The 24,593-nt window shown below is 41.1% G+C and overlaps 1 protein-coding gene across 4 annotated transcripts in view; it reads right to left on the bottom strand.

Annotated features, from left to right (window-relative positions):
• CCSER2 (coiled-coil serine rich protein 2) overlaps positions 1–24,593 on the bottom strand; it is a 158,389-nt gene that overhangs the window by 99,652 nt on the left and 34,144 nt on the right. For all 4 annotated transcript variants that reach the window (XM_040320511.1, XM_040320509.1, XM_040320507.1 and 1 more), the window contains exons 2-3: positions 9,942–11,310; positions 3,207–3,353 (exon numbers count right to left, since the gene is read on the bottom strand). In XM_040320511.1, the coding sequence (XP_040176445.1) occupies positions 3,207–3,353; positions 9,942–11,271 (1,477 nt within the window). In that variant the 5' untranslated portion in view covers positions 11,272–11,310. The remainder of the gene's footprint in view (positions 1–3,206; positions 3,354–9,941; positions 11,311–24,593) is intronic.

Genomic DNA, 24,593 nt, shown 5'->3' with positions numbered 1-24,593 from the left:
CGCTGCTACCAGCAGGAGATTGGTAACTTACTTACCACCTGTTTTTGCACAGACCTGGATGTATTGGTCATTCAGGTTCAATCACTCTATCACCTGAGCAATCCCATTCAACGGGACCTTTGTGTCCTGGGACCCCTACCCTCCTTATCTTTCCATGCCCGTTCGGGCACATAGGTCCGTTCCAAGAATTTATCTTGGCCTACTTGTGAGTTATTCACCCACTGTCTGCCTTGGACCTTCTTGGGGTCAGAGGACTCTGTGCCTTTAGACTGTCTCCCGACGAAGCAAAAACAAAATTTGCGAAACTAGTTGAGACTAGAGACTGCCTGTCTCATGACTTCAAATCTCTCACCGATATCTCCCCCTTTTTCAATGGAAGGGATTGCACGACCGGTGACCTGATTGTGGTCAAATGTGTTTGTATTGTATTTTAATGTCATGTATTTTTTATCTCGTTTGATGTCTTTATGTGAATAAATCTTTCTAAATTTACCCAATGTGAATTACTCCGGTTGTCAGCAACCAATTTATGTAGTACCGGTATAGTCCTCCCCGCCCACTTTTTTCCTGTTGGAGCTTCAGGGCTTGTGGGGAATCCTACAGACTGTTGGTGTGAACTGTCTGCCTGTACGGGGAAATCTCGGTCCCTCCCGCTGTAGCCTTTCGATCGAAGGAGAGCCACCGGAGGTCACGTGACCGGTCACAAAAGACCCGCAATAAGGTATTTACAGGCATCGTTTTCTAAAAACACATGCACAATATAGGATAGATCAGGGGTCTCAAACTCAAATTACCTGAGGGCCACAAGACAAGTTTTCATATGCCATGGGGGGCCGCATGCAAACTTTCAAACTTCAAAGACAACAGTACTGGTGTCAGCGAACACATTATTAACCCCCAGCACTGGTGTCAGCGAGCGCATTATTACCACCTGCACTGATGTAACTCAGGGTTTGACAAATTTGCTTGTAATCTAGGAGCCAGCTAAAAAAGTTAGGAGCCAGAAAACGCACCCCGTCCCGACGAGCTTGCGCGCAGAAGCGAACACATACGCGAGCAGCGCCCGCATATGTAAACGGTGTTCAAACCACACATGCGAGGTATCGCCGCGATTGGTAGAGCGAGAGCAATAATTCTAGCCCTAGACCTCCTCTAACTTAAAACATGCAACCTGTAGATTTTTTTAAACGTCGCCTATGAAGATTTTAAAGGGTAAAAAATTTGTCGGCATTCCACAAGCGGGCGCAATTTTGAAGCGTGACATGTTGGGTATGAATTTACTCGGCGTAACATTATCTTTCATAATATTTAAAAAAATGGGGATAACTTTACTGTTGTCTTATTTTTTAATTAAAAAAGGGTAATTTTTTCCAAAAAAAGTACGCTTGTAAGACCGCTGCGCAAATACGGCGTAATAGAAAGTATTGCAACGATCGCCATTTTATTCTCTAAGGTGTTAGGATAAAAAATATATATAATGTTTGGGGGTTCTAATTAGAGGGAAGAAGATGGCAGTGAAAATAGTGTAAAATGACATTAGAATTGCTGTTTAACTTGTAATGCTTAACTTGTAATACCAGCGGCCACCACCAGATGGCGCCAGCTCACATCTGGTGGTAATAACTTGTAATAACAACGGCTCACCACCAAATAGCGCCAGCTCACAAAAAAAAGTTTTTTTTTGTTTTTTATTTGCTCCCCCCACTTCTGCCCTGCCTGGGGGCCATTTATAACTGGTCCGCGGGCCGCAAATAGCCCGCGGGCCGGTACTTTGAGACCACTGGGATAGATTGATTGATAAAACAGAGGGGCTAGCAGTAATATTTATTTGCCTTTACAACCATTTTAAGTCCCATCTCTACTATTGCAACTCGCATCAGTTTTGATTGCCATGCTTGCTGCCAGATCCATCCGGCTCTTGAGCTATCCTTGTATCCTGTTCCCTTTATGCTGCTCGCCTTGTTCCTGTACCCAGTCCTAATTTTCCCTTTCTCCTGCATTGCCCGTGCTTCCCATATTGTATATAATTAGTTTGCTAGGTTTCTGTCACTTAGGCATTTTTGGCTGTGGGTCATATTTATGTTCGCAATTTACTGGTGTGTGATTGTCTCCTGTTTCAATGTAAATAAACCCTACTTTAAAGATATGTACATATGGTCTGGTCTGCAGCTACATACATCTGGTCTCCCAGCTGCTCACTCCTGACAGTCACAGCCAGAAATGCTAGGGGCTGTTTTTCAAAGCGATTTCTCAGCAAAATAAAGTATAAAAGACATGGATGGATGAGTGAGTTTATTTGAATATAAAAAGGAATTAAATATTGTTTTTGATTTGTGGGGTGCTCATATGCAGCGTAGTTCCGCTTTAAGTTTGTTGTGTCATTTCTCTATTGAGTTTATTTTGTATTGTAGTTTTTTTACTGTGCGGCACCATGTTATACTGCATCACATATATGGAATTTCAGTAATGTACATTGTGATTTTACTCACATATCTGATAAAGTGCAAACAGCTTTTTTCCTCGGTTTTTGACCCATCACAAGTTACTGCATTTTATAGAACTTCACAGGCCGACACCTAATCAACCAAGTGCCTTTCAGTGGTGTGGGCAGAGAAGTTTTTTTTTTATTTTTTTTTAACACCGGCACAGCTGTTTGCCACATTTAATGAAATGCCCACTTTAAGTAGTATTTTTTCATGTGTTAAAGCGGGAGTTCACCCGAAAAACAATTTTTAACACTAGATTGAGGGGAATCGGGTGTTTTTTTTTTAAATCGAAGCAGTACTTACCGTTTTAGAGATAGATCTTCTCCGCCGCTTCCGGGTATGGGCTGCGGGACTGGGCGTTCCTATTTGATTGACAGGCTTCCGACGGTCGCATACAGCGCGTCACGAGTAGCTGAAAGAAGCTGAACGTCGGTGCGGCTCTATACAGCGCCTGCGCACCGACGTTCGGCTACTTTCGGAAAATCGTGACGCGCTGTATGCGACCGTGGGAAGTCCGTCGGAAGCTTGTCAATCAAAAAGGAACGCCCAGTCCCGCAGCCCATACCCGGAAGCGGTATGGGAAGATCTCTCTCTAAAACGGTAAGTATTGCTTCGATTTAAAAAAAAACACCAGATTTCCCTTGACAAAATGAGCCTCAATCTAATGTTAAAAATTTAGTTTTTGGGTGAACCTCCACTTTAAAATTCAATGAAATTTACCTGATATAGTCACATCAATCCAGTCATCTGAAGTATTGCTGTTGCGTTGATTTCTAGCTTTGATTTCACCCAATGAATATATTGGCTCTTCTGGTAAGGGTTTGTCAAGTTTTTCATCACTAAGTGCTTTATTCCCATCTTCCAAATCTATAAAATAATTGAAAAACACAGAATTTTCTGAATTCTTTAAGTTTTATTTTGAAACACAAGAACGCAATGAACGATTACGGAAGCTTGTACTGCAATGAGTTCTTTAGGAGTATTAAGTTAGCCAGAAAACAATTACTGTCATATGCAGTGGTTTGCAGACAACACCCAAACAGAGAGGAGCTTTCAGTAAAAGAAAACTGAACTGGATCCAAGGAGATAGGAAAAAAAGACTCATACAGTTATGCATTCATTAAAAAATCATTAGATGTATTTTAAAAAGCATCAAGTGTAAAGAACTGAATTTGAGTTGGTATCTTAAAAAACCTACAGCAGAGCTCAGAATGGGGGAGGGAGAGGCAACACCAACAGTCAATGGGAGTTGCCGTGTTCATGTACTAACAATGAACATGCTAATGGCAGAAAGGGGCAGAGTCAAGCTAGGTTCACACTTGACTGCACTTGAGCGGGAGGTGGAGGGTGTGGCGAACGCGGGTAGCAGATTCTTGCCCTCCTCACTAACTTGTGACAAAGGACCGGCCAATCTCACATCGCACTGTCCCTTAGGCAACAATGCCATTTTTGGCTGCACCCAACACAAAGATTTTTCAGCTTGTGGGACCACGATCTAGGTGCCAGCAGCCTGAGAGCGATGGTCACTGGGCTAATCAAACAATTAACCATTTAACTGCCGCCACTGCCTTTTAACCTCCCTGGCGGTAATCCCGAGTCTGGCTCGGGGTGGAAATCCAGTACCATTAGCGGCATCCCCAAGCCAGACTCGGGATTGCATCACAGTATCCAGGCGGAGACTTGCCTTGTCCCCTGGATCCTGCGATGTCTCCCCGCTGCGTGACTGAGCGGTCTCCTCGCTCGATTGACACAGTGCCCGTGTGCCGTTGAGCTCCATTCCCTGCAACGTTACGATGCACAGGGGCGGAGATCGGCGGAAAAAAATCAAAAAATAAAAAACACAGTACACTGTAATCTTATAGATTACAGTACTGTATAAAATAATTACACACCCCCTTTGTCCCTAGTGGTCTTCCCAGTGTCCTGCATGCAGTTTTATATTATAAAGACTGTTCTTTCTGCCTGCAAACTGGAGATTGTCCATAGCAACCAAAAAGTGTCCCTTTATGTCAAAAGTGGTTTTAGCGATAATAAATTAGAATCACTTGCAGAATTGAGCGATAGCGATTTGTGGGGAAATTTATCATCAAACAATAAAAGTAATGACAGCGACAATTCTGCAACTGAGCAAATTTCAGTGTTTTTAATTTGATTACATTATTGAATAATTTTTTATAATAATTACATTATTAATTGTTATAATTATTACATTATAATTTATGATTTTGTGTTTCAAATGTTATCATACCCGAGATCTTTTTTTCTCAGAAAATAGGTGCAGGAACTCAACCACGACCCTGTTCAGATTTCACAAACAGTAGAAGGGTCTTAAAGGGGCATTAAATACCAGGATTGCATTACACACAGAGTACAGAGTTTAGAGGGGTTACACACAGAGTGCAGAGCTGTCACTTGTAAACACAGAAACCTGACTTCTATGTTTACAAGTGATTGTAGTGAGCAGGCACCAAAGGGTCAGAGCCAGAGGTGGTGGAACTGAGTTCCCCCTGAAAAAAAGCCCTGCCGAGATGTCTACTAGACTAGTTTCGTCAGATTTACGCGAGTTATTTCTAAGAATTACAGGCCTACAATATAAAAACGCCAAATTTCCATGCAAAATAATGGTACCCCTTTCAGCACCTAAAATCTGAAATAATCATACCGCCAGGGAGGTTAATCAAGAGTCAGGACTTCCACCAATTTAGCATTACAAGTATTATTTTAGAATAATCATCTGTAACACACACTCACTACAGACAGGTATGTTCATAGGATTTATCCTGTACAGTACAATTCTTCAAGAGACAGGTTATTTTCTAGCTTGCATTAAAGCGGATCTCCACTCTAAAGTGGAGTCCCGCTGATCGGCACCCTCCCCCCCTCCGGTGTCACATTTGACACCTTTCAGGGGGGAGGGGGGTGCAGATACCTGTCTACAGACAGGTATCTGCACCCACTTCCGGCCCTACGATACGGGCAAAGGACGGGTTTTTTCTCCGCTTCCCGTCGCCCCCCCCGTTGTATGCTGGGAACACTCGGCTCCCAGCACACAGCGGGAGCCAATCGGCGGGCGCAGCGCGACTCGCGCATGCGCCGTAGGGAACCGGGCAGTGAAGCCGGAGCGCTTCACTTCCTGGTTCCCTCACCGTGGATGGAGGGGGGAGCAGCAGGGTGACGAGCGATCGGCTCGTCATCTGCTGCGATCACCGCTGGACTCCAGGACAGGTAAGTGTCCTTATATTAAAAGTCAGCAGCTGCAGTATTTGTAGCTGCTTGCTTTTAATATAGTTTTTTAGTGGCACATCCGCTTTAAGAGCTTAGGGACAAGGTGTACACTTTTCAAAATAAGGTTTTAAAGTGGTTGTTAACCCACCAATGTAACTTTAACCACTTCCATACCGGGCCTATTCTGGCACTTTTCTTTATGTAAAAATCGTAATTTTGTTGCTTGAAAATTACTCAGAACTCCCAAACATTATGGCCCGGATTCACAAAGCACTTACGCCGACGTATCTCGAGATACGCCGCGTAAGTGTAAATATGCGCCGGAAAACCGGTCGTGTGTACGAGGTTTAAGACTAATCTATCTAGCCTTGTAAAGCAAAAATTGCTATACAAACCTTTTCTACAGAAGCTTCAGTTCAGTCCCATGCTGAGCCGTCAGCGGAGGATTCTCTGTATAAGAGTGTGCAGGAGAAGCAGCCGACAATGGAAGCCTCTTTAGCAACTCTATGGGTGTTGTCACTACCCTGGCATTGTTCAATAATTGTTGGCCGTCTCTTCTGCACACAGCATCCGCCGCTGGAGACCGGACCGGAGCGTCTGCAGAAAAGGTATGTATAGCGATTTTTGCTTTCCGGGGTTAGGTAGATTAGTCATAGAATGTGGCTGCCAGTAGATTTAGAGTTTGTTTTTGGCTGAACTTCCACTTTACCTGTGCAAGGTGTGCATTTCCCTGTTTTCTCTTGTCTTTTGCTCAGATCCAGTGCATTCTCTTGTGCATGGTGTAATCAGGGACAGCTGCAGAAGACTTTGCTTCAGTTTTTACTGAAGACTTGGAACTATATTTGGATACTGTGGTGGTCTTGTTTTTTTATCTGCCAAGTTGCATGGACAGTTACTTTTTACTTTACTTGTTTGTTTGTCGTTTGCTCTTCAGACATTTGTAGGCAATAACAAGCCCATAACAAAGTGTTGTTTCAACTGGATTCTCAGATAATTTCACAGAATGTATCAGAATAGAGCCCACAGCATTATTTGTCTGTTTTGCATTGTTTACATCAGGGGTGGCCAACCAGTGGCCGGGGGCCACATGTGGTCCGCGGAGCCCTCTGATGTGGCCCGCGACCTCCCGCTCTGGAATGGTGGGTTGGCAAGCCCATATCGCAGGTTGTCGACCCGTCATACCACAGCATCAGTGTTGTGAATGAAGCTGGTGGTAGAGGAAGCAGAGCCCCATAAGCTGATACTTCCTGTACAACGCTGGCTTTTTCCACAGGCGGAGTCTATGGCAAAGTTCAGCTAACCTGCAGGATAGACATAGGTGCACTACCGCAGCACATCAGTGTGAAAGCAGTCTTAGGCCCTTTTCACATGATCAGCCCTACCCAATCTGACCCTCAATTCAACTCTACAGAGTGGCAGATGTAAACAGACTTTTGGCCGCCTACCTCCAATCCGATCCTCTAAAAAAAAAAAAAAAATAGAAGGGAATTCTCCCCTTCCATCTAAGCAGATCAGATCAGAGGGCCTATAGAGTAACCGTGACCTGTCATCCGCCTGCTCCGCTCATTGTGGCCTGCGACTGGTTACCAAGTTGCTTTAGTGGCCCTTGCTCTCTAAAAGGTTGGACACCCCCGGTTTACATGATGCTCACAAATCTGCTAGGATAGCTCACCCCTGGAATCTAGAAGAGGCATAAAAAGCCAGCAAGTCATTTTGTTTTCCAGCAACCATGGATAATAGAAACTTTGACCAAAACATGGCTAACTCCAGAAAAATACTTTCTGAATAGAGTAGTCCTAGTTTGAAAACATTTGCAATTTAAAAGTGGGGAAGGAAATTAACAAATACCGACAAAGTGAAAACAACATTTCTAGCGGAGTAAGTAAAGTTTAGAACTCTTTAAGGATATGAAAGCCGTCTGTCATCATTAGGTAGATTTTCTTTCATTCACTGTCCCAATGACAGTTGTCAGAGCAGAAAGTGAGGGTAAATCTTCCCAACAGGGACATAGATCAGGGGTCTCCAAACATTCGAAACAGGCAAATAACTTAATTTGAAAAAATATTAACAGAAGAACAAAAATCGACTAAAAAAACTGTCAAAGATATATGATCCATTACTCTCCTCTGGATCTCTAATGCCCTGTACACACAAGCGGAATTTCCATCTGAAAAAAGTTGGATGGTTTTTCTGACGCAATTCCGCTCAAGCTTGGCTTGCATACACACGGTCACACAAAAGTTCTCTGAACTTTCGAGCGTTAAGAACGTGGTGAGGTACAACACTACAAAGAGGCGAGAAAAAGAAGTTCAATGCTTCCGAAATTCCGCCAGCAAAAGTCTGATGGAGCATACACACAGTCTGAATTTCCGATGAAAAGCTCACATCAGACTTTTGCTGGCGGAAATTCCGCTCGTGTGTACAGGGAATTCAAGATTTAACAGGAATGAAAAAAAATGAATAAAAATATTATAATGAGATGGTATTGGAGCCCAGTAGCCTTAATAAATAAGGAAAAAATAAAGGAAAATATGGAGACCTGCTGGAGATGTATGGGAGGAAAGGGGAACCATGGATCATATTTGGTATGGGCGTCATTTGGTGAGGAATTTCTGGAAAAAGATATTTGAGATTTATCAGAAGGTATCTGGAGTGGAGATGAACCCAAGTATAAATATTTCAATATTATCCCTTAATGTCAAGATCAAAAGCTATTAAAATGGATATTCTTCACCATTTGACATCCGCAGCCAAAACAATAATAGCTCGTAAATGGAGAAGTACAAAAAGTCCGACGGTAACTGAATGGATATGTGAAATGAACAAAATTCAATATATGGAAAGACAGAAGAAAGGGAAAGAAGGGAAGAAGGATATATAGAAAAAAAATGCCAAACATATGGCAAAGTTGGGAAGAATTTCGGTCCTCAACAAAAGTGATAAAGTATCTATAAATGTGAGCAAATAATTAACCCCAAAGGAGGGCTTAGGTGGAGAGGAAGGAGGAAATAGGAACTAGAAAAGGTTTTTTAATTTTGGGGTGTGGGTGAATGTGCTTTGGATGAGAGTAGAAGTGTGTGGATGATGAGATTGAGATGAGAATAGGAGATAGGAATAAGGAAAATTTTCAAAATCTTAGATAACAATTATGGACCCTAACTGACATACAGAAGAAAAAGTATCTGTATAATATAAATGAAACTTGTATAATTGTGACATTTTGTATAAACTAATAAAAGGAAATTGAAAACAAAACAAACATTCAAAAAGGCCTGTTTCCTGACCTTCAAACTTCAGGGAGTTTAACAAGACACATGGCCACTCATTAAAATTTGAAGAAAAGTGGTTTAACCTTAAACTACGTAGAGGGTTTTTTACTGTAAGAGCGATTTGGATGTGGAATTCCCTTTCACAGGCGGTGGTCTCAGCGGGGGGCATCAATAGTTTAAAAAAACTATTAGATAAGCACCTGAACTACCAAAACATACAGGGATATACAAGGTAATACTGACATATAAATCACGCACATAGGTTGGACTTGACTTTTTTCAACCTCATCTACTATGTAACTTTAAGGGGCCAGATTCTGACCAGTGAAAGTAAAAAATGCACAAGTATTACGTCACTGGTGTCAGTGGGAGGAATAGTGCCCCGTCACTGGTGTCAGTGGGAGGAATAGTGCCCCGTCACTGGTGTCAGTGGGAGGAATAGTGCCCCGTCACTGGTGTCAGTGGGAGGAATAGTGCCCCGTCACTGGTGTCAGTGGGAGGAATAGCGCCCCGTCACTGGTGTCAGTGGGAGGAATAGCGCCCCGTCACTGGTGTCAGTGGGAGGAATAGCGCCCCGTCATTGGTGTCAGTGGGAGGAATAGCGACCCGTCATTGGTGTCAGTGGGAGGAATAGCGACCCGTCATTGGTGTCAGTGGGAGGAATAGCGACCCGTCATTGGTGTCAGTGGGAGGAATAGCAAACCATCATTGGGAGGAATAGTGGCCAATATCACTGGAAGGAAAAGTGCCCCAAGGGCCGGATGAAGACATGCAAATGGACACATTTGGCCCGCGGGCTGCAGTTTTGAGTTGTTGGCATAGATAGTAGGGTTTAGGTTATCCTAACTCTGGTAAAAAAATTGTTTAGCTGTACTTGGGCTTTAAGAACCATGTGTAATTATTTCAAATTATTATTATTATTATAATACAGGATTTATATAATGCAAATAAGCAAATTTACCAGACATATTCATATCAAGCCACTCCTCCAGGTTATTGCCAATATTCTGTTTTTCATCGTGCAGTTCAGTCAACGAATGTGATGGCTCATCAAGCAATGTCTTCTCTGGTTTTTCCACAATAGTGATTTTATTCGCATCTTCCAAGTCTAGAAAATCATCGCTAAAATCCTCACTGAAATCATTCTTGTCAGACGATGACAAAGAGGAAATAGAAAGTTCATCCACATCTTCACTGAAATAACCATCCTTGAAGTCTTGCCGCTCTAGATTATTGCACGAAGAAAGAATATCGATGTCCAAGTCCGTGTCTTCCCCTTGGTGTTGGTCCATTCCTTGACATGTCCCATTTGATAAGAATTCTATTTTGTGGTTTATAGGAGTGACGGAAGAACCTTTTGTTCCATCAGGAATGATTTCCGTGGTGTACGGTGCTCTGCTTGCTTTCTGCAAAGATGGACGGGTTAATTTGTAACCTAAAGGAGCCAAAGCCACAGGACTATTTGTAAAAACGGGTTTCTTTAGACTAGATGTTATACCTGTAGGATATGTCCTTGTAAACATAGATTTAATGTGTGGCTCATTACCATTTGACAGACCATACTGCTTTGCAGTCCTGGATCTAAGATCTGCCCGTGTAAGTAAATGCTGTGATTGATGTATTTTCGGCATATCCGTTTCTCTGTGAAGAGAATAAGACCTGGTCAATCCTGCAGCTGGAAACTTGGGATTTTGAATAGAGTGGGAAAAGCTCTGTGATCTCCTAACATGGGAGAATGTCTTGTTGTCAGGAAAGACGTTATTGGTGAAGTTTTGACTTGTAGCAGAATTGGCTCTTGGTCTATATAAGCCGGTTGGGGGCTTAGCTGTGTAAACTCCATTAGCCAGAGGTTTATGTCCACTCAACCCAGGGTAGGGAGTCCTTCCAAACTGGGTACCTTTTGTAAATTTACTTGAACTAGACAGTACATGGTCACTCAAGTCTTTTTTATGCGACACCAAAATGTTGCTTTGCTTCCCAGGTTTTGTGATACTTAATCTGGGTGCATCATTATGCACCATTACCTGAAATGAGGCTTTTTCAACGGCAAGATTAGGAGGTGCTCTTGAAATTTGGTCATTTTGTGGATATCTTGATTTGCTCCAGTTTAAAGTGAATGCAGGTGTCCTGTCATGTTCAATGTGCTTTTCAACACTAAAGGTTCCCTTAGCGGATAGTCCATTACATGTGCCATTTTGTGCCCGTTGCAGTAAGCTTCCTACAGGCTTGGATGTACCAAATTTCGGTAATTTAGAACCTATAGAGGCCCGCAGCTGGAACTTGTCTTCCATGGGAGGGCAAGTGCATTGGTGATTTGAATCAATTCAGATCTGTAAATGATAAAAAAGAAGAAAAAAAACTTTTAGTACCAACAATATCGTAGCTATATATCCAAAACAGATCATGGCAGCAGACAAATAAGGAATGTACATACAGCACATAAAAAATAAAAAAAACACACTCCTGGACACAATACATAAGCACACTTCCTTGAATCCAGACCCTCAGCGGTTTGCAATAATGGTTGTCAAGCTATTTGGAATTATGCACCCCTTTTTATAAGTTTTATCATGGTAAATATGCGTGCAAAATATTTATATACATAGAAAATAACCCTTAAAAATGTTAAAGCATATCTGAAGCCAAACCTTAAACCACTTCCTGCCCAAAGGATGTTCCTGTAAATCCTTGGGTTGAAGTGGTTATACCAGGGCCATGGCTGCAGTACTGATCTTGGCATTTTTTTCTTTTTTCTGCCAGCAATGTACGTCTAAAAGCGATCCTAGTGGCACGAGGGAATCCAGGACTGAAGCGGGGCACTTCCACTGGCTCACCATAGAAATTATAGACCGGAACTTTCCCAATCATCTCTATGATCTAAGAAACGGAGTGACAAAATCCTATTCGCTTCCGGTTCACTCAGATGTAAATAAGCCATTACTGGTTTGTGAAAGCATCTGTTCAAACTAATCTATACTTAATTAGATGCTTTCTAAAAATGTAAAGATAACTTGTCACTGCTCATGCTATCACAGGGGATATTGTTCATCCCTTGTGATAGCAATAAAAGTGATAAAAAACAAAAAAGTTAAATAACGTTTTTTTTTTTTTTTTATAAAAATAAATTTAAAGCGCCCCCTCTGCTCACGCATAAACACAATCCTAGGTTGCACATGCAAGCGTTATAGCAAGAGCAATAATTCTGGCTCCAAACCTCCTGTGCAACTTTAAACTGGTAACCTGTAAAGGCTTTTAAAGCATTGCCTAGGGAGATTTTTAAAGTATTGCAGTGGGTCGCCATTCCACAGGCATACTCAATTTTCAAGTATGACATGTTAGGTATCTATTTACTAGGTGTAACATCATCTTTTATATTTTATCAAACAATTGGGTATTACATCGTGATTTTGTGCATTCAAATTTATTAAAGTGTATTTGTTTTTTTAAATATTGTGCGATATTAAAAAAAAAAAAAAAAAAAAACTGCAACACCCACCATCTTACTCTATAGAGCGAATGCTTAAAAATGTATGTTTGGGGTGTTTCAAGTAATATTCTAGCATAACATGTCGATTTTTACTATATGTAGGAAAGGAATGTCAGGCCAGGAGGGCAATTGAATAATTTTAGAGACAATAGGGAAGGGTTAAAACAAGTATCCCCATTATAAAACACTTCTCTTAATATTACTGATCTATTCCCGTTAAGGTTACAATTCAACATTTTGGATTTTTTCTCACTTTGAATCCTAGTGACTAGGGTCACTTAGACAAATAGAGAGGATGAACCTCCCCAAAGATAGGCGCACACAGCATTAAAAACCTGACAGCATTGCCAAAAAGTTTGGGTTCTCGATATGCATACTGACAGAATCTGCCTTGTAATAACAGGATACTACTCCAAGTTACCCTCTATCATGATTTAATACTTGTACAATCATATGTTCAATTTAAATTTAGCTAAAGAAAAAAAAATCCACATTGTATACAGAAGTACCCATGGGGCTATATCACAAGTAGATAAAATAGACAAATACAACAAATGTAGTCTTTGACAAACAGAATTATTATTTTGCCCGGTTTACTGCAAATCATCCGCGGGAATCACTTTGATTGTTTTAAGGATGCAGCAATTATTTATTCTCTACAATTATACTAAATCAGCTTGTACCTCACATAGGCGGTAAATACAAATTTATCAGTTAGTAAGCAAATAAAGAATTCTACCCCCATCAAATCATTCTTTGCAGCTATTACCTTTTGTACCACCACTGCCGTCATTTAGAATGTAAGCTCTATGGGCAAGGCCCTCCTGTATCTTTTGTATTGAACTGTACTGTAATTGTGTTGTCCCCCCTATACATTGTAAAGCACTGTGTAAACTGTTGGCGCTATATAAATAGTGTATAATAATAATATTTTTTTTTGTCTTTCCAAAATGTGTGGGGGGGGGGAAGTACTGACAGGAAGAACACAGATCGCTGTTCCCCATTACTAGGAACAGACGATCCCCATGTTCTCCCCTGTCAGAGCAGAGATCCGCCTTGTTTACATCTGCCTCTCTGTGACTCCTCCGCGCAGTGGGCGTGTGCCCACACTATTACATGAAACAACGCACAGGTACATTTTCTTGCACAATAGAGACACCCTGCCGCAGTATATATGCTGCGGGCGGTCTTTAAGTGGTTAAAAGATGGAAAAAGTTCTGAAATTATTTATCTTTGTCTCATTTTTTTTTATATATATATATATCACAGAAACCTGACATTTTAACAGGGGTGTGTATACTTTTTATATCCACTGTATGGCTGTTGTTCAGCCCGCTGGGTTGAACAGGAGAGACCTTTACCTGTATAGCCAGTTATGTTTACAACCGCTCATTATTTGTCTTATTTAAAAAAAAAAAAAAAAAAAAACATACCAGGAACATTCCTCAACTGGTCAGATGCATAAATACAAGTTTATTTAACTACTGTATGAAAGTGCAAGTATGCATCTTAAAAATGCTAAATGTCACACTCTCCTTTATAAATGTATTCATCTTGTGTCAATATGTTCCAATGTTCATCAATCACTAAAACTGAAACTACCTGTTCACAAATGCTGTGAATAATTGTATTTTTCAAACAACTTTATAAGACGACCAACACTTTGATCATTTATTGCCTATCAGTTTAAAAGGGGATTTAAACAGCATTTATTTAAAACCGTTTTGCTTAAAACACAGTTTAAAAAAAAGTAAACAATCATCCGTGAGGTTTGATTTAGTAAGTAGCAGCATCCATTACCGGTCTATTTGTTAGTGCTGTGATAGTTTGACTGACATTTTGTTGGTCCCCCAAATTAACTTTTTATATCATTTATTTTAAATAGATGGCGCTTTCTTTTGGTGGTATTTATTAAACCATTGTGTGTTAAGATTAGACACAGAGGGAGGAGGCGAGAAGGGCAATGTACTGGTCACACACATTGCAAGGTTAATAAGCAGATGTGCAGGATAAAGGAGGTGAAGGGTTAACACACAGGTAGATCAGTAGTTTAAGAAAGGGTTAGAAATGTGCCATGGGAGTGGCATTATGGTTGCTCGGTCATTCAAACGGCTGAAGCGTGCGAACCCGGAAGGCCAGGTGGAATCCCTGTCAGCGGTCACAGCACACCTCTGGAGAGATGTTTTTTAGGAAAATCTGTCATAATGTGCTGGCGTGCAGTGCATACTAGCACATTATAATAAGAGCCTGCAGGGGTCCAGTTTGTTTGTGTTTTTTTTTTTTTTTATGTGATTTGCGATTACTTTAATTCCTGGCCTTTGGAAAGTAAACACTACGCCAGGGTGTGGCAAATACTAGACGTCAGGTCGCCATGACGACTACAAATTGCGTCCTGGTATGTAGGCTTTTGTCAGCCCATTAACCATTGGCGTAGCATCAGGGGTCGCACCTTCGACCTCAACCATGCTTCAGGGGCCCCGGGAGGCCGCTGCCTGTCCAGTAAAGCGATTCCTCACTGAACCGGCAGCCACTCTCTGTGACAAAGTCGGATCACTAGCGCTGTGAATGCCTCAGGTAAGCAACACGTCTTTCTGGGAAGCCTCCAATCAGCACTTTTTATGGGCACTCTGTAGCCAACCAAGGCTTCTGCCGGGACTGGGTAGCACTGCCATCCTTACTGTGTATTCTGGGGAACTACAGGTTGGAAGATTAGTCCAGGATCTCAGGAATGTGAGCAGCGAGAGACTAATGTAGGCATCTTCAGTGTGCAGCCCACAGCATCAGCTTTAACTCTTGCCAGGCAGAGCAGTAATTAGTGCGACATCTCAGCCATGTTTTTGGGGACAGTGGGCAAGAAGGCAATGTGTAGGGGGATGGGGGCTAGTGTGTACATGGAGGGGGCAATATGTACAGGGAGGGGGCATTGTGTATTACAATTTTTTTTTTCTAAACGCACAGCACCCCTTCTCTTATGTAGCCCTGATGTTTCTCTTTACAGATGCACGACACAGGTTTACACACAGTTCTATGCAAATAAATTGGAATAAACAGCACTTGTAGGATATAGAACAAAGCCCTAGGGCAATGAACAGTGAAAACAATATTTAATTTGCAGAAGCTATAACATGGGTGCTAGACCATGGAATATGGAAAAACAATGAAAACAGTGAATGAATACCATAATATACATACAAATACTGCAGCTGCTGACTTTTAAAATAAGGACACTTACCGTACCTGTCCAGGGAACTCACAATGTCCTCACTTGAAGCTGACCTGTCCCTCAGCTTCGGGTGCAGGTGCCGGCATCTTGCGGCTTCACAACCTGGTTCCCTACTGCACATGCGCGAGTGGCGCTGCATGCCCTGACTGGTCCCTGCTGTCTACAGGGCGATATGACGTATTGCCTAAGCGGTCCCTGGGACGGAAGGAGGAAGTGGGACAGAAAGTCCCACTTCTTCTGAAGCCCCCTCCAAAAAAAGTTACATGCCAAATGTGGCATGTAAGGGGGCGAGGAGTGGTTTAAGTGGAAGTTCCACTTTTGGGTGGACTCCGCTTTAATGTTTCACACACACGCCCCACGTTCCTCCTCCCTTCTCCACACTCTGCTGACACAGATGCGGGCAGTGTTAAATATCGGCCTAATTTGGGTAATAATATATCGTCGATCTTTTTATATTATATATATATATATATATATATATATATATATATATATATATATATATATATACACATACACATACACTACACACACATACATACATACACACTATTATATACACATACATATATACACACATACATATATACACACTGCCCTATTTACTGAGCATAGTCCTGTTTAACATCAGCCACGCCATATAAATAAATAAATAAATAAATATATATATATATATATATAAACCCAAAAGAAGAATATAACAAAAAACATACTTTCATCACATTTCCGCCAGTACAACTGATGGTGTGGATCTTCTACATTGCCAGGTATCTGAACGGGTAATTTAGTAACACGAGTAGCCCACTACTCCACCTGTAATTTTATTAAGATAGCAAGAACATGCACAGCGTTATTTGATCGGCCACAAAATAAGCTTTGCATGTTTCCAACGTTGTATTTCAATGCTGGCTAAAATAGACGGACGTGGACGTTTCATGAGATTCATCCAAACCTGGTCTGTTCTCAGCATACAAAGAATCACATTTAAAAAAGCGATTCAACTGCTCAAATGATTATTCGGATACAATGGTCACAAGCCAACAGGCAGCACTGAGCACTTTTCACACAAAAGTTCCAATTATTTCTGCCTTATTTAAGCTCTGTTCATACAATTTCAATAGCCGGTTAAATAACTCAACCAAGCATTATCTGCAACTAAAAACTGACCATGTAACATAACCCCAATATAACACTTGCTGACCAACAATGTGACTACAAATTATTATTATTTATTATTTTATTTTTTTCTGGTTGAATGTTTGGATACTAGGATGAATGGGTATGGAAGGCAATAGGAATATATGTAGGTAAATGTTGAAGGATATTTTGTTTTTATGATAAAGAAATTAATAGATATAGATCAAGACTCTGTATAATGAATAATGAGAAGGAACAAAAAGCATATTCGTACATTTTTGTAAATGAGAAAAAAAAGATTAATAAAAAGAAATTTGAAAACAGTATTTTTTCATTAAACAACCCAACAATGCAATGCTTAATACACAGCAAAAAATAGACGTGTGTGGAGTCTCATGTTTCCCGTAGCAGAGTACCATGACAACTGCAGGATATGCTCTATATACTGCACCTCAGGAGAAACAATAGCACAGGTTGCTGGAATTCAGAAGGCACAAGAATAAGACATCAGGATGCTAAGCTACTATAACTAGAGCTGGAACCTCAGACAAATGTGACTATAATAAAACACGTACAAGATCTTTTCTGGTGGTACGGTTCGGTAAATCAGAAAAATATATATATTTTAACCATTTTAAAGCTAGTACAGCATATTCTAACAGTGTGCACTTACATGTTTCCGAAGGAGAAGTCGGGCCACAACAGTCCAATATCACAGTTTTGCACAGATTAGTAGGTATGACTATGAATCACTGCATCAAAGGATGGTGCTGAAAAGAATTCTTCTGTCCAAAGCACTTCAATGCCTATTGTATTGTACTAATTGCATAGAGCAAATACATTAAATCAATGTTTCAGAACTAGTTATTCATAACCCATAAACTGGATCTAAAACTTCAAGAACGCCAATAAAGCAGTAATGCATATCCCTAAAAGGGCCAAGTTTACACTGCAAAGTCCTTATTGTACAGTAGGAGAACTTAATGGACCAAAACAGTAAACACAAAGCAAATAGCATAAAGGATGTGGCAGCCCTATGCGTGTGACAACAAGAAGAGGCACAAAGACTTATTGTTTAGTGTGTCTAGACAGATCCTAAAAGAACAATGAAAAAAAAAAAGTCTCTAAATAGGACAACTAATAAAACTAATATAAATAGTCTGAAGTAAAAAATTATTTAGCATAGTTTAAAAAAAAAAAAAACCCCACCACAAGCCTACTAATGAATCCAGAACTTCTATAACAAATTATCATGCAGATTGCAGAAGGTAATAAATGTAACAACTTTTTATCTTGGGGATTTGGGTGTCACGAGGTCGAGGACAAACACATACAATATTACAAGTTCCACTCTAATCACCCCTGCAGACAGATTTCTCTGCCTGTACTAGAAGATCTTTATTTTGTTTCAAAACTACCTCTTATAGCTGCCAAGTACACCCAAAAATAGATACAATGATTGCTCAAAGGCCAAGACAAATTATGGAGCTAAAACTATTTAGGAAAAGGCAAAGTCATAACTGTCTATGTAAAATCATACTTCTTCCCCAGGGCTAGGTTCAGACTAGGCGGCACTGTGCGTTCCGGGTATCGCATTGATTCCCACACCTGAAGCCGAATCGCGTTGCTTTTACGAGACGCACACGGGTGCCATTCATTCTGAGTAGCACCCCCATGCATCCCAGCCCACAGCACGATCGCAGGTGCGGGAACCGAAGGGAAAAAACATGGTCAAAAAGACTATGCCATTTCCCTGTGGCCGCGTTTTTAAAAAGTTGCATACACCTTTTTCTGCGGTTCACAACAGCCCATTCAAATGAATAGGATGCCGTGTCCGAGCAAACGTGGACCACACTGCACCCACTGTGTGAACCAAGCCTTCACCTTCTAACTACTAGTTTTCATTTGCCAGATGTTTTTATTTAGCTGGGTCCTTTTTGGCCTTACATTGTGTTTCCTAATCTTGTCAAATAGAAAGGATCCTGCCACCGACTTAATAAATGTTTTAAATGCTTACTTGCAGCAATATTTTTGTTCATTAAAGTGGAACTTTAGTCAGAAAATGTAATCCTGCTAGATTGCTTTAGGCTGGCCCCTTTAGCAGGTATAGCTATGTAAAATGTTCAAAATAAAAAAAACAAAAATACACTGCCTCACCCTCTGCACATGCTCAACTGCTCTCAATTTTTACTCACTGAAAATGTAGAAGTTGATCTGATGTGGTCTAAAGATTTACTGCTACTTTGGGGCTCTGGGCTTCAAAAAAATGGCAGCCACATTCTGACTTCTTCAGAAAGAGTCATTTTTCTAGTACAGCCACAGTTCCCCCCATCCTAGTGCCAGGTCATAGCCCTCTATCCTTTTCTATATGCTATTAGGGATTGACCGATATAATTTTTTCGGTGCTGATACGATATCGATATTTCGGCTAACTCTTAGGCCGATAGCCAATTATATGTGCTGATATTCTGTACATTAAAAAATGAATTAAAAAAAAAAAAAGTGTAAAAAAATGAAATCATGGTTATTGCTGTCACAAGGAATGTAAACATCCCTTGTGTCAGTAACAGGCAGTGTCAAAGTACTCTTTACGGAGGGAACCCCAAATCCCTCCTCTGCACTTGAAAGTAATCAAAACGAAAGTAAACAAAATCTAAACTAGCGCATTTAAGATGCCAGTAATCCGGGAATTGATGTCATGAAAATGCTTCCGGGTTACTAGATCTGAGATAATGCTAATGCTTCATTCGGGTCTTTGGCCACCCAGCGGATGTGGAGGCTGGTTGCTCAGGCCTCCTGATTGAATGGGAGAGTCCGAGCAAGCGGCGGAAGGAGGGGGGGGGGAATGTCCCCTCCCACTGCTTGAAATAACAGCAGAGCGGCTGCTGAGCCACATCTGTTGTTATTACAATGAAGCCTACTGTCCACTCTAAAGAACAGTACCGGGGTGATGCTTGCAGCTGCAGGCATCACCCCGGTAAAACCCCTTGAAGCAATATCGGTTTAGTTTGCGACCGATACCGATTTTACGGAAAATGATATCCGCCTGCAATAATCTGCCTTATCGATAATCGGTCGATCCCCAATTGCCATATGCTGGTCCAGCTCCCATGCCCAGCCCCTTCCCACATATTTATGTGGCAGCCGGGGAGAAAGAGTTTATGTTCCGAGTCTGCCTACCAACATTCAAAATGGCAGCACCAAAATCGCAGTCTAAGGGCTCTTTCACACGTCCGTTCAGTTTTTCAGATCAGTTTTTTTTTTTAATCAGTTGATCCGTTTTTCCATCAGTTTTTCGTCAGTTTTTCATCAGTTTTTCATCAGTTTTTCATCAGTTTTTGCATCAGTTTTTCCATCCGTTTTTTCATCCGTTTTTTTTTTTATTTTTTTGGGCTTTTTACATAGAAAAACGGATGTTAGCGGAACGGATCATCCGTTAACGTCCGTTTTTCGTCCGTTCCGTTTTTTAGACGGAAGAAAAATAGGGTTTTCTTCCGTCCAAAAAAACGGAACTGAACGCAGACGGATGCTAACGGACGTTAGCGGATGCTCATCCGCTAACGGACGCTAGCCCATAGGGAAGCATTGCGGTCCGTTAACGGACGTCCAAAAAACGGACGAACGGAACGGACGTGTGAAAGAGCCCTTAGGGCTTTAGCCTGCTACAAAAGAGAGACTTCTAAAGCAAAAGAAATTAGGGCTGCAACTAACGATTATTTTCATAATCGATTAGTTGGTCGATTATTGTTTCGATTAATCGGATAATAGCCTTAAAAAAAATAGCATTTTTTTTTTTTGACCAATTTGTAATCGATTAATTTCATGATCGATTAATCGAATAGGTTCGGCCCAAAAAAAAATGCTTAAATATATTAAATGTCATATAATTTAATCGGAAAATTGTTGTTAAAATAGTCTGACAACAGGGTTTCTGGTCTTCCCAAATAATCTAGTTGCTAGTGAAAGATTGCTCTATATCACCATGAGCCAGACTCTGCAGCACTCTGTTGCTCACTAAGGGAAGTTGTAGCTACACCACGGCGATACTGCCGTCACCGAAGCGTCTCCAGTGGCAGAATCATCATTGCGACATCCACCTAAAAGTACTTGGGAACAACTATTCTTGGAAGACTGGTTTCCAATTTCATTGGCTTACCCTGATCATAGTAAAAGAGAATCCATCATTACAGTTACAGTAGGGCAGTGTATCTAAGGACACCAAAGCGGATTCTGGATGCACGCCTGCAGTCTTACATAAATCTGATTCAAGTAGTAGACGACACACAGGTATACTCTAATAATCCCATATTGCCATCTCTTTGATAGACTAGCTGTGTAAAATGTGCTTGTGAATAGGTATGAATCTGCCTAGCAGTAGATAAAACTTTCCAAAAGCTTCCCTGTAAATAATTAAAGGGAGAGACAAACATGCGGATAAGGTAAAGGGTGTTTCCAATGTAGTAATAATGACAATGATTATAAAGTTTCATTTACACACAGCTAGTCATCTAATTTAATTATATAAACTTTGCAAGCAAGCACAAAATGACAGAATTAATAAGAGAGACATGTTGTCCCAGTGATTGGAAATATTTACCTAATGCTATGTAATATACAGTATATCAAACAAATGCTACATACAAAAGGTACTTAAGGATTACTACTGATCTTTTATAAACATAACCTACTTTAAATCTTATGGTTAAAGAATGCCAAGTGAATATGGACAGAAAGTAAAGCTTGGCATGCTAGTAGTTTTTTGACGTGGATGTAAAACTCAGACATGAAACATGTACAAAGCTCTATAGTGTGTACTTGTCTCAATCCAGAGCACCAAGTGTCATTGGTGTCTTCTGCTTCGTTCCTGTTATCTGCACAAGACACTTCTGACCAGTTTTCCTGACACCAGGAAAAAAAAGTAGTTACGGGGAGAGAGCTCCAGCTGATTGACAGCCTCAGATCTGTTCTTGTGTGCTGTGTGAAGGGGGTGTGTCTCATTCCTCCAATCAGCTCTAAGAGCTCGCCACCCCCTTCTTTTCAGAGCTGAGAGATCCTGTGTAAATTCTGCACTTTAAACAGATGTAGGGGAAAGATGGCCACAGATAAACAGGTACAACTTGTGTAGGAGGACTGGTTTCATCTCTGTGTCACCTGAGGCCAGTCACTTCACTGGCTATAGGGAAGGGTTTACAACCACTTTAATAAAAGTTAAAAGGTTCTCCTCTTAATAACTGTACTGGGTTAGTTACTCAAAGCATTTATGCCTGACAGTTGGCATGACAGCCATGCAGCTAGCATTTTCAGAATGAGCCTTAATCAATAGCAGCCTCTATATTTTTCAAAGGTACCCTATAAATACAGCCAGCATTAAAGTGGATGTAAACCCGATTCATGAAATTTGAGCTGGGCACATATATCTGCAGTATTTTGTTATATCTTTTTAATGAGCCAAGTTGTATAGCTCTCTCCTGAACGGTTCCTCTGTTATCAGCCTCAGAACTCCTGACATATTTTTAGACTTTTTAGACAAAAGCAGCCTGAATCTTTCATCAAAGGAGATTGCTAAAATAGAGTAGCAGAGAGCAGCCCCTATTATAAAACAGCTCTGAGAGTCTCTGCCTATGAGGAGAGGGGGTGTGTGCTTTTCCTCCAATCAGCAGTGTTAGCTATCTTGGCTGTACGCCCAGACATCACACTCTGTGTTAACCAGGAAGAGAAAATCTAACATGATCCCAACATTCTAAACAGTATATAAATGTGAACACAGCAGATATATATTATATATATATATATATATATATATATATATATATATATATATATATATATATATATATATATATACATACATATATATACACACACACACACACACACATACATACATATATATATATAAAACCTATATAGGGAGATCTGGTTAATCGCTGTGTATCATCTGAGGCTGTTCACTTCACTGGGTGTATGGGGGGGGGGGGGTTAGATCCACTTTAAGTGAACCTGTGTTTTGCCCAATTTTTTTTTTTTTTTTTTTACAGTGTTACCAGAGCAGGAGCAGTTCAGATCCATGGAGATAAATCTCTCAAAGACAACTTTCCCAGTTAGGGGAGGTTTCTTCTCACTTCATGTTGTGTCTCAAGACAGAAAGTGAGGATTAATTACCCCCAAGGGGACATGGACAGCAATAAAAGCCAGATAGACACCCATTATTTTTGTTCAAAACTAGTGCAGGGTACCAGTTCCATGTGTTGTGGTGGGCATGAACACAGGCATGTTTGCTAGATGTATGGGGGTGCCATTAAGAATTTACAGCACTCGCATGCTTTTGTAAAAGGCAGCATGTTCTTGTGCAGTGTGGGAAAACGCGCAATTTTGCAAACATTCCTGCACCACACCAGGTGTGAACAAACCCTTAAAAGGTGGGTCAAATACCCATTTCTCTCGCTGCACACTGTGGTTCCTCCCACCAGTTCCCACATTCTATAGTGAACCATAAGCTGACAAGCTTTTTTTTTTTTTTTTTTAGATTCGGCTATTATAGAGTAAGAAAGGATTAGAACCCACCAGATTTTTATTTTTTGCCATCTGTGTCCCATTTTGGAGATTTTCCTTCACTTCCTGTCCCATAGCCAAACAGGAAGTGAGTTGAGAGGAAATTTCTGCAAATTAAAGGGAATTCCTTGGGAACCCCCAGGACACCAAAACTAGTTTCCCTATTGGAAGATTTTGAACATTTGCGGGAACAAACCAATATTTGGGGGTTTCTTTTACTTTCAATGATAACGGTAAACAGGACAAAAAGAGAGTGCATCTCCTTAAAAGGGGACACAGACAGCAATAAAAACTGACAGGGGTTCTAATCCCTCTCCACTCTATCCAAAACTAAAATAAAAGTTTTGCCTTTAGTTATACTTTAAAGCAGAGGTGCACCCTAAAAATGTTTTTTAAAGCCAGCAGCTACTAATAGTGCAGCTGCTGACTTTAAAAAAAATGGACACTTGCCTGTCCAGCGTGCCCGCGATGTCAGCAGCCGAGGCTGAGCAATTGCTCGTCCCTCGGGTGCTGCCGCCAACATCCTGGGTGAGGGAATCAGGAAGTGAAGCGATGCGGCTTTATGCCCGGTTCCCTACTGTGCATGCGCGATTCGCGCGGCACATAGTAACTGGTCGCCGCTCTCTCCTGGGAACAGTGCGTTTCCCAAAAGACGGCGGGGGGAGTGGCCCATGGGAGTCTATGCCTGGAAGTGGGTGCAAATACCTGTCTTAGACAGCTATCTGAACCCCCCTCCCCCCTGAAAGGTGCCAAATGTAAAACAGCACAGTGGAACTGTAGCAGATGCAGAGACCTGGGAACTACATAGATCTAAACAAACTACCCCGAAGACACAAAACTTTTGCAAGATACACAGTAAGTGCTTGTGTTAAGGCAGCTCATTTGAAGGGGCGATTTAAAATCGCAGCTGCTACATTTTTGTTAGAGCAAGTGTACTGTCTAGGTGCATTAGAGTGCCATTAAAAAATGACAGTAATGTCACTATGGTGCATACATGCGGTACCTGGCAGCCCAAGCCACTCTAACACATGGCCCATTAATGGAAAAGGGCCCCAGTACTCGTGTAAAAGTGGCCTTAAAAAAATAAAAATCGGTCATGAAAGAAATATGGCTGCTGCCATTTATGACGTCCTTGGAAAACACAAGTTGCCTGGCTGTTATTCTGCCCCGTGTCTGCTCCGAGTACCATCATAAATCTTTACCTGAATACTTCT

This window comes from Rana temporaria, chromosome 8 (assembly GCF_905171775.1).
Source record: "Rana temporaria chromosome 8, aRanTem1.1, whole genome shotgun sequence".
NCBI classification, from domain to species: Eukaryota; Metazoa; Chordata; class Amphibia; order Anura; family Ranidae; genus Rana; species Rana temporaria.
The sequence above is the reverse complement of the archived record's forward strand: the minus strand, read 5'-3'. Positions and strand labels throughout refer to the sequence as shown.